Source organism: Pristiophorus japonicus, chromosome 18, assembly GCF_044704955.1.
Source record: "Pristiophorus japonicus isolate sPriJap1 chromosome 18, sPriJap1.hap1, whole genome shotgun sequence".
In the NCBI taxonomy this organism is placed as follows: domain Eukaryota; kingdom Metazoa; phylum Chordata; class Chondrichthyes; family Pristiophoridae; genus Pristiophorus; species Pristiophorus japonicus.
In genome coordinates, this window is record NC_091994.1 from 43040883 (window position 1) to 43051319 (window position 10437).

At 50.5% G+C, this 10437-nt stretch overlaps 1 protein-coding gene across 1 annotated transcript in view; it reads right to left on the reverse strand.

The window, feature by feature from the left end:
- Nucleotides 1–10024, reverse strand: part of LOC139229223 (SH2 domain-containing adapter protein F-like) — a 296149-nt gene extending 286125 nt beyond the window's left edge. Inside the window, exons 1-2 of the mRNA XM_070860883.1 lie at nucleotides 9974–10024; nucleotides 9287–9643 (exon numbers count right to left, since the gene is read on the reverse strand). Of these exons, the coding sequence (XP_070716984.1) occupies nucleotides 9287–9616 (330 nt within the window). The 5' untranslated portion in view covers nucleotides 9617–9643; nucleotides 9974–10024. The remainder of the gene's footprint in view (nucleotides 1–9286; nucleotides 9644–9973) is intronic.
- Nucleotides 10025–10437: the final 413 nt, after the last annotated feature.

Sequence of the window (10437 nt, forward strand, 5' to 3'; positions counted from 1 at the left end):
TGTATATTTTCTGTCTAAATTTGAAGCAAAATCTTTTTCCTAAAGCACTGACAGGATATTGTAGCACTTTGCACCTCTGTTCTCTGCACATCATGCAAGTCCTGCCCGCTATTGCGAAGAACATTAAAGGTGAAATACGGCTGAATTAAAACATGATTTTTAGCCAAGCAAGTGTCAAAGTCAGGAGCCAGTAAAAGGCCGTCGTGATATTCAGACATGACTCAAGAGTCTGGGCAGCTTGTGGTCAGGGAACCTTCTGATCACTTTCACTTGGTACTTGGCTGTTTTATTTGGAAAAAAAACTTAAGGAAACATTGAGGCTCCTTGGCCAGCCCTCAAGGAAAGAGTTGGAGCTGTCAGGACAGGAAGCGTTCATCAAAACTGGCCAGAATATACTGTTACAGTTACTTCTATAACAGAGCACAAGTTCATTTTAACAACTGTCTGCCCCCACCCCCCACACCAATTTACTTTTGTGCTGATTAAATGCAGAAACTTGGCTTTTGAAAAGTTTAGCACTGCAGTTTTATAAGCATTTTCTATTGAGGGCTGTTTTTCTTTTAAAACACAGATGAAGAAAGTTCTGCGCTCGATCCCCAGATTGTGGCGAGTTATCGGAACTCAGCTGGGGCTGCTACAGGGGGTGGAACAATTGGTCTCAACACCCTGGGGGCAGGGAAATCAGCCCAGGGTATTAACCCCTGATTGCTATCCAGTGACCTCCTGCTGGAACGTATCTGTATGTAGAGGCATCAGATGATGCCTCTCACAGTTGAGATGCCTGATTACACAGGGTCAGCTGTGGCTCAGTGGGTAGCACACTCTCCTCTGAGTCAGATGGTTGTGGGTTCAAATCCCACTTGAGCACATAAATCTAGGCTGACACTTCAGTGCAATGCTAAGGGAGTGCTGTGTTGATGGAGGTACCGTCATTTGGATGAGGCATTAAACTGATGCCTCGCCTGCTCTCTCAGGTGGATTTAAAAGATCACATGGCACTATTTCAAAGAAGAGTGGGGTAGTTATCCCTGGTGACCTGACCAATAATTATACCTCAATCAACATAACAAAATTTGGTCATTACTACATTACTGTTTGTGGGAGCTTGCTGTGCACAAATTGGCTGGTGTGTTTCCCACATTACAACAGTGACTATGCTTCAAAACTTAATTGGTTGTAAAGTGCTTTGAGATGTCTGGTGGTCGCGAAGGGCGCTATATAAATGCAAGTCTTTCTCTCTTTACTCACATGTTAAAGAATGCCATTTGAGTCAGATATCGAGAACATTTGGTTCGGTGGAACACAATAAGAGTCAACATTCTTACTGACTATACCAAATGGGTAGCTTAACGTAGTAACACACAAATGCAGATTGAGGCACTGTGCCAAGTGACTAATGACATTGGCATAAAACAGCTAAAAAGCATTGACTTTGCATCCGCTTTCAAAAAGGTCAAGTGAGGTGAGGCTCCTGTCGCCGAGAGGGTCACCATGACAGACGCTTTCCGGAGAAGCTTTTGATGGCGATGCTAACGCTGCCATTCAGTGATCGAGGCCTGCTCTTCTTTCAACAGCAACTTATATATATATAAAAACTTACATTTATATAGCACCTTTAACAGAGTAAAACATCCCAAGATGCTTCACAGCTTAATCAGACAATTGACAACGAGCCAAAGGAGACATTAGAACAGGTGACTAAAAGCTTGGTCAAAGAGGTAAGTTTTAAGAAGCATCTTAAAGGAGGATAGAGAGGTGGAGAGGATTAGGGAGGAAATTCCAGAGCTTGGGACCTAGACGGCTGAAGGAATGGCCACCAATGGTCGGGAGAAGAGAGCGGAGATGCACAAGAGGGCAGTGTTGCAGGATCGTGGAGTTTTCGGAAGGTTGTAGGGCTGGAGGATGTTGTAGAGATGGCGGGGGGGGGGGGGGGGGGGGCCATGAGGAACATGAGGAAGAGAATTTGAAAATCAAGGCTTTGGTGGACCAGGAGCCAATGTAGGTCAGCGATCATCGGGTGTTGGATGAATGGGACTTGGTGCGAGTTAGGATACGGGCAGCAGAGTTTGGATAAGCTGAAGTTTATGGAGGATGGAAGAGTTGTGGGTGGGTGCAAGACTCACTCCAGTGATTTGAGCACATAATCTAGGCTGACCCTTCAGTGCTGTGCTGATGGAATTGTCTTTCTGATGAGATGTAAAAGATCCCACGACACTATTTGAAGAGGAGCAAGGCAGTACTCCTGGAAACCTCAACCAACACCGAAAACAGATTTTCTGGTCATTTCTCTCACTGATGTTTGTGCGAATTTGCTGTGCGCAAATTAGCTGCTACATTTCCTACATTACAACAGTGATTACCCTTCAAAAGTACTTCATTGGCTGTAAAGTGCATTGGGATGTCTGGTGGCCGTGAAAGGCGCTATATAAATGCAAGTCTTTCTTTCTTTCAATAGCTTGCCAGTCTCAAGGTTTTGACTACAGACCTTCCCCTTTGGCCACGGACAGAAAAATTCCAGCCCTTTTGGTAAGCATGAGCAATCATGCTCTATTAAGCAAACAAATCTCTACATAATACAGCAGACCCCAACAGGTACATAAAAGGGGATCAATCTCCTTCGACAAGCAGCAAGCAGTGCAAGAGCTTGTATAGATAGATATCCATAGATTTACCATTGAGGGCACTTGGTGAATGTCACTTGCAGGAGAGGGAGGGAATTCCACCCCCCCACCCACCACCGCCATTCCTGGGATGTGGGCATCCCTAACAAGGCCAGCATTTATTGCCCACCACCAGTTGGATTTCTATGACATTTCCATAGCTTCATGGTCACGAGATCTTTATTTCCAGATTCAATTGGCGATGCGTGGAAACAAATGTCCCTTTAATAATGTTGATTTCACCTTCCATTCGCAGGCTAACGCAAACACTGGCGTCTTAAAGCTACAGACACCATTGCTTTCCCAGGGTCGGTACACTTTCCACAGTGGATTGCTTTGGCCAATCAGCACAACAGCATCTATCAGAAAGCCGCTTCGCGTAGATGCTGCAGGAAGTGACACAGCGCAAGCTGAAACTGCCTCTTTTGATGGCGCCCATCACCCTCGTCAGCGCCAGGGCTGTCCCACCCCAGTCCTGCCGTCAGCGATGCGCAAATATTGTAAATACACTATGAGATTGGTTGGTTTGGAAACACTATCCTCTTTGGCACTGAGAGATAGGAGCAATGTTCCCTTTAAGCTGTGCGGTTGCACAGGGATCTGAAAATCCCACACAGCCAGCGCACCAGTTTTTGAATGGAAAAACCGCGCATGTGAGGAAATTTGAATGGGCCACACAGCTCATTAAAGGGGCCACACACCCCACTTTTCCCCCCCAAATTAAAAAGGGAACATTGGATAGGAGTTTCCTCTTTTGGACACAGAAGGATCCAAAGTTATACTCTCTGAACAATCCCAATCTCTTGAATCCTGTAAGGCTGAAGTCCCATGCAAGATACAACTGCTACTCCCACATATAACGAGGTCCTGACATCGCCCTCGCACTCCTGGACAAGATACAAGAAAAGCTGGCTCTCTGATCTTTCTCCCAGCTTTAAGTTCCAAACTTTCTCCCTGTTGCAGCCTTTCTGGTCTCCAGTTCATTGATACAATGGTCATCAGTTCACTGAACCTTCCTTTATTGTCCCCAAGTTTTGCCTACACCGTCTTACGCTCTCTTACTCCTCCCCGGATCCTCACTCTGTTGAATTCAAGACTCAATGCATTGTCTCGCTCAATTTCATTGTTTCCCCCTTCGAACAGTCCTTACCTCAATGTTCTGCTCCTCTGACAATCTAGTTTTAAAAACTCAATCATCTAATCAGTTGTTGTTCAATTTATTGTGTCTTCCCTCCTATTCTTCAATCGTGGAGATGACCTGCACTGTGACCTCTGACCTGGATTTCTCAAATACAATCTAATTTTCACTTGATAGCAACTTGCAGCATGGAATGCCGTTGCAAATCGGAGCTAGTGGAAAAACAATACAGAAGCACTAAATATAAGAATCCATCTAACTCTAAATTCCATTAGGGAACTTTACATTAGACGTGCTCTTCTGCAATCATTGTTCCGAGAAACAGGAATAAATTGAATGAAATATAATTGATAAATGATTCGCCCCGTATTCCAATCACTATGGGAAATACAGTAATGTGACAATAGATCATCATGGTGAAGACTCATTTCAGGAGCGCCCATCCATTTGAAGCTTTCGCTCGACGGCCCAGTTGCCTTGTGTAGCACTCAGCCTCATGGAACAGGACGGCCCAGATTCAGTACTCAGTCTGTGCCGCGTCAGCCGATCTCAGCCAAGTTGGCAGCTGCAGTGCTACAACTGGTCTTGGCCTCAGGTGGGCGGGTGGGGGGGGGGGGGCGGGGGGAGCGAAAGGTCAGTTAGGGTTCTGCTCCAGATCACTATTCACTATCCTGTGGGGATAGTGATCTGGAAGGATATACTTGCCATAGAGGTAGTGCAACGAAGGTTCACCAGACCAATTCTTCAGATGGGGGGATTGTCCTATGAGGAGAGCTTGAGTAGACTAGGCCTATATTCTCTAGAGTTTAGAAGAATGAGAGGTGATCTCAATAAAACATACAAAATTCTTACAGGGCTCGACAGAATAGATGTGGGGAGGTTGTTTCCTCTGTCTGAGGAGTCTAGAATCAGGGGTCACAATCTCAGAATAAGGGGTCGGCCATTTAGGACTGAGATGAGGAGAAATTTAGTCGCTCAGAGAGTAGTAAATCTTTAGAATTCTCTGCCCCAGAGGGCTGTGGAGGCTGGGTCATTGAATATTTTTAAGGTGGAGATAGACAGATTTTTGAGCGAGAAGGGAGTAAAGGGTTATGGGGAGCGGGCAGGGAAGTGGAGCTGAGTCCATGATCAGATCAGCCATGATCTTATTGAATGGTGGAGCAGGCTCGAGGGGCCAAATGGCCTATTCCTGCTCCTAATTCTTATGTTGCAGGTGTGCACGTGTAGACATCAGGTGAAGGCAGGATCAGACTTGGCCCTGTCCCTCCCCATAACACGTGAATAACCTGCTGACACTCACCACCTAGGTTCATCATTGAAGAATGGCCCAACTGCGTGAGGTAGCACAAGGGTTGCCAACCCTCCAGGATTGTCCTGAAGGTTAATTTCTAGGACACCGCCGCAAGCAACCCGGGAGAGAAATCATAGAGGCTGCAAACAAATTGTCTTTCTTTCATTTCCTTTGGTGTCAATTTTTTTTTGTCTTATAACTCCTGTGAGGCGCGTTGAGATGTTTTACTTCGTTAAAGGCACTATATAAATACAAGTTGCTGTTCATTTTCATATTCTTTGAACACTTTTATTATTAGTTGTAAAAATATTGGAGACGGGAAAAGGGCTGTTTCACGAACAGTCAGAATTAATCCAATCAGGCAACAAAGAGTCTGTTCCCTTTCCAATTGGCCGTGGGAAGGCAGTGCACCTGGAAGATGGACCAATGGCGGGAGCGTGGGGGTGGGGCAGCTCGGGGCAGGAGGTCATGTGACGAAACCTCCAGAATACACCCAACCAGAGCTGGCTATCCTCGGTAGCACAGTGCGGGATGCCCTCTTGGAACCGCAAGAGTCAGCGACTTCAGAAGAGATGGGAAGAAAATGGGAATGGGAGTGGGGGAATAAAACATGGGGAAAACCTTTATCATTTGATGGGAATTAATGAGCTCGGGGCTGAGGTGCCCAGTTGGATAGCAATACATTTAACATCACTGCCAATTAATGTGCAGTCTTGCAGGCTGCATAGAGCTATCAGCAAAATACAATGAGAATAATAAAGGTAACTAGTACTACAATGTCAAATGCAGCATCCTGAAGAACAATACTGTACAATTAGCAGAGCAAATATGCAAGAAAAAAATACATTCATTAACTGCTTTTCTAAGTGCGACATCTCAGTAATATTAGGGCTCCAGGTCAGCATTTGGCAAAATCATAGAGGATTAATAGGGCTGCAATGGTTCAGCTCTGTGAAGATTTAATGCATTACAAACTAATGAGTGACATGTAGAATATACAATAGGCGGCAGGCAGACAGTCACGAGGCCGTCACTCAAAGAGGAGACGGAGGATGTTAAACTGATGGTTTATGAATGTCTGCAGAACCTTGAAATTGAACAGCAGCCTTGCATCTCCCTCTCTGCTCTCAACGATTAGGTCGACTATCCCGCAAGAGATTTTCCTCCTCTTCCTCCCCTCCTCTGAAGGCGCTGTTTCACTCTGGGGGTACAGCCCATCCAGCCCGTCTTCATGTGACCCCAAACAGTGAGAGAAGAGCAGGCCGGGGAGAAAACAGGAAAATGACAAGAAAGCACAAGCGGGAATGATTTTAAGGCAGTAATGTAATCGTAGGGCTTTGGTTACTAAACTCTCAGAACTTGGACCACCCAAAGCCGTCTGGTTTTAAAATCGTCCGTCCTGCTTTTCCTCCCCATGCCCCTTGAATCCATTGCGTCGTCTCGGGGGTGGGGGGTAGGGTGGGAGAGTTCGATTTGCGCTCCTCAGCGTCCCATCAGCCATTCCCAGTCCTGTCCCCAGCTGACTGTCACATCCCTCCGGTTAGGGGTCCCAATCAGCAACAAAAACATTCCATCTCCTGAAGCCAGGGGGCCGGAAGCCAATTGCAAAGGGTCCTTACCATCACCTTGGCTGAGAACAATTCACCTGGCATGGATTGGGACAGAGTGTGGGGGAGAGGGCGGGGCGGCAGCGGAGACAGGGAGTGGGGGGAGGAGAAGACAGAGAGTGGGGTGGGGCACAGAGTGGGGGGAGACAGAGAGCGGGGGGCAGGAGACAGGCAGCGGGGGGGGAAGGAGACAGGGAGCTGGGGGGGGGGGGAAGGAGACAGGGAGCGGGGGGGAGGAGACAGGGAGCGGGGGGCGGGAAGGGGACAGGGAGCGGGGGGGGGAAGGAGACAGGGAGCGGGGGGGGAAGGAGACAGGGAGCGGAGGGGGAAGGAGACAGGGAGCGGGGGGGGAAGGAGACAGGGAGCGGGGGGGGGGAAGGAGACAGGGAGCGGGGGGGAGACAGGGAGCGGGGGGCGGGAAGGAGACAGGGAGCGGGGGGGGGGGAGGAGACAGGGAGCGGGGGGGGGGGGAAGGAGACAGGGAGCGGGGGGGAAGGAGACAGGGAGCGGGGGGGGGGGAAGGAGACAGGGAGCGGGGGGGGGAGACAGGGAGCGGGGGCCGGGAAGGAGACAGGGAGCGGGGGGGGGGAAGGAGACAGGGAGCGGGGGGGGGGAAGGAGACAGGGAGCGGGGGGGAGACAGGGAGCGGGGGGGGAGGGAAGGAGACAGGGAACGGGGGGGGGGAAGGAGACAGGGAACGGGGGGGGAAGGAGACAGGGAGCGGGGGGGTGAAGGAGACAGGGATGGGGATTGGAAGGAGACAGGGATTGGGGGGGGAAGGAGACAGGGAGCGGGGGGGGAAGGAGACAGGGAGCGGGGGGGGGAAGGAGACAGGGAGCGGGGGGGAAGGAGACAGGGAGCGGGGGGGGGGCGGAAGGAGACAGGGAGCGAGGGGGGGAAGGAGACAGGGAGCGGGGGGGGGAGGAGACAGGGAGCGGGGGGGGGGAGGAGACAGGGAGCGGGGGGGGGGAAGGAGACAGGGAGCGGGGGGGAAAGGAGACAGGGAGCAGGGGGGGGAAGGAGACAGGGAACGGGGGGAGGTGACAGGGAGTGGGGGGGATGATGACAGTGGGGGGGGGACGACAGGGAGTAGAGGGACACAGGGAGGAGGCAGACGAGGAAGAGGAGAGAGGGTGCGAGGAGACGGGCAGAGAGAGGAGGTGGGCATTGGGGGAGAGAGCGGTGGGCAGGGAGAGAGAGAGAGAGAGAGAGAAATGGACAGGGGGAGAGAAAGAGAGAGATGGGCAGGGGGAGAGAGAGAGAGAGAGAGAGAGATGGGCAGGGGGAGAGAGAGAGAAATGCGCAGGGGGGAAGAGAGGAGGGCAGGGGGGAAGAGAGAGGAGGGCAGGGATATGAGAGAGAGGAGGGCAGGGCGGGGGGAGAGAAAGAGAGAGAGAGAGAGCGAGAGAGCGGGGCAGGGGGAGCGAAAGAAGGTCAGGGAGAGAGAGAGGATGTCAGGGGAGAGGGCGAGAGAGAGTGTAGGGCAGGAGAGAGAGAGAGGAGGGCAGGGAGAGAGAGAGATGGGAAGGCAGGGGGCGAGAGAGAGAGGAGGGCGGGGGGGAGAGAGAGGAGGGCGGGGGGGGAGAGAGAGAGCGAGAGAGCGGGGCAGGGGGAGCGAAAGAAGGTCAGGGAGAGAGAGAGGATGTCAGGGGAGAGGGCGAGAGAGAGAGGAGGGCAGGAGAGAGAGAGAGGAGGGCAGGGGGCGAGAGAGAGAGGAGGGCGGGGGGGGGGGAAGAGGAGGGAGAGAGAGAGGGGATGGCAGGAGGGAGAGGGAGGGGAGGCGGGGGTAGTGGTGGGTTAGGGTGACACAGTAATGCGGGATCCCCCTGCTTGGTGTGAGTCAGCCTCTCACTAACTCATCAGGAGCCCAATTCGGAGGAGGCGCCTCACAAGGGTTGAGAAAATCCCCCAACAACCTTAATTATTAACCATGTGGTGCCGGCATTGTCCAGTAAGGAGAGGGCAGGTATAAGTGTCTGGAGTGTCCCCCAGATCGGAGGGCACTTGATTTAATGTTTATTTTGTCTCCCCCTAAAAGAGTTGTCCAGTAAGGATGAAAGACTTGCATTTATATAGCGCCTTTCAGGGCCAGCAGTTGCCCCAAACGCTTTACAGCCAATGAAGTACTTTTTGGAGTGCAGTCACTGTTGTATTTGCACACAGCAAGTTCCCACAAACAGCAATGTGATAATGAGATCATCTGTGTTTTAGTGATATCAATCGAGGGATAAATATTGGCCAGGACACCAGGGATAACTTCATTGCTCTTCTTCAAAATCGTGCCATGGGATCTTTTACATCCATCTGAGAGAGCAGACGGGGGGGGGCCTCGGTTTAGCATCTCATCCGAAAGGCGGCACCTCCGACAGTGCAGCACTCCCTCGGCACTGCACTGGGAGTGTCAGCCTAGATTTTTGTACTCAAGTCCCTGGAGTGGGAGTTGAACCCACAACCTTCTGACTCAAGAGGCGAGTGTGTTACCCACTGAGCCACTCTTGATACACAGGAACACTCACACACAAATCCTTCAAGTCAACGTAGCAGTGGAGATTGAAACGAGTGTATCGGTTTTTTTTTTGCTGGTACTCACAGTGTCCTTGCCCTTCGCCTCCTCGCTGCCCAGTATCTTGGCCCGGCTGCCCAGGTCGGTGCTGTCCACTTTGATGAGCCGGTGTTTGGGAGACACATACTTGATGTCCGGGGAGGCGGGTTTCTGATGCTGGGAGGCGGCTGCAGGCGGCTGCTCGCCCTCCGAAGCCCGGGCTCTGCTCTCGCTCTCCTCGTACGGATCCTCGAAGTCGAGGTTCCTCTGGGCTCGGTAGGCTTTCAGGATCTCGCTCTCGCTGTAGTCCGGCTTGGGAGGCTGAGGGGGGACCCTGCGGCTCCCGAAACTCAAGTAATCCTTCAACCACTTGGCCATTTCTGGCGCCGGAGATTCGCTTTGAAACTGACGAGTAACAACAAAAAAAAATGCGTTAATTTCAAGAGGAAACCGACCCAGCAACCGGCTTATAAAAAAACACGGGCAATATAGAAAATAAACTCTCAGTGCCAATGCAATAAAAACTGCTCAATTTAATACATTCCAGACCAATTTCCCAAATCTGTGTAAATCAGTTTTAACTTTAAATTTAATATTTTTTTTTGCAAAAAAAGTTTCAATAGGCATGCAAAAGATTGCAACGAATAATGTAACAAATTGTTTTTGTACGTGTTAAAACAAGCCCACAATAGTCATTCTGCCCAGCCAAGATCGTCCTGAGACTGAGTTGGTTACCTGCTCGCTGCTGCTTGCAGTAATGTGACCACCTCGTTCCTTCTCGCCTCCCGCTGAAATTCACAAACTCAAAGGCTATATAATGTTTCGCAGGCTGCGGGTTGGAGTGAGTGAGGGAGAGACTCTAGGGGTTGCAGTCAGCTTGGCGGGGCTGGTTTCAGGAGCTGTGTGTGTGTGTCTCTCTCTCTCTCTCTGTCTCCGTGTAGCTCCAAGGTGTGAAACATCAGCAACAGCCCACGGCCACATGTCTTGCTTGCTCTCTCTCTCTCTCTCTTTTCATTAAAGGGGAAGAACGCCCGCTCCTTTGGGCAGATGGCTCTATTGGTCGATACAAAAAAAAAACAATAATAAACTTCAGCCACACGAGTGGAACAAAAGCCATTCACTCAGCACCTTCCCCAACAGTCAGCCGCTTTCATTCACTGAAAGGGACAGCTTTTGTTCTTCACTTATACTTTAGAATG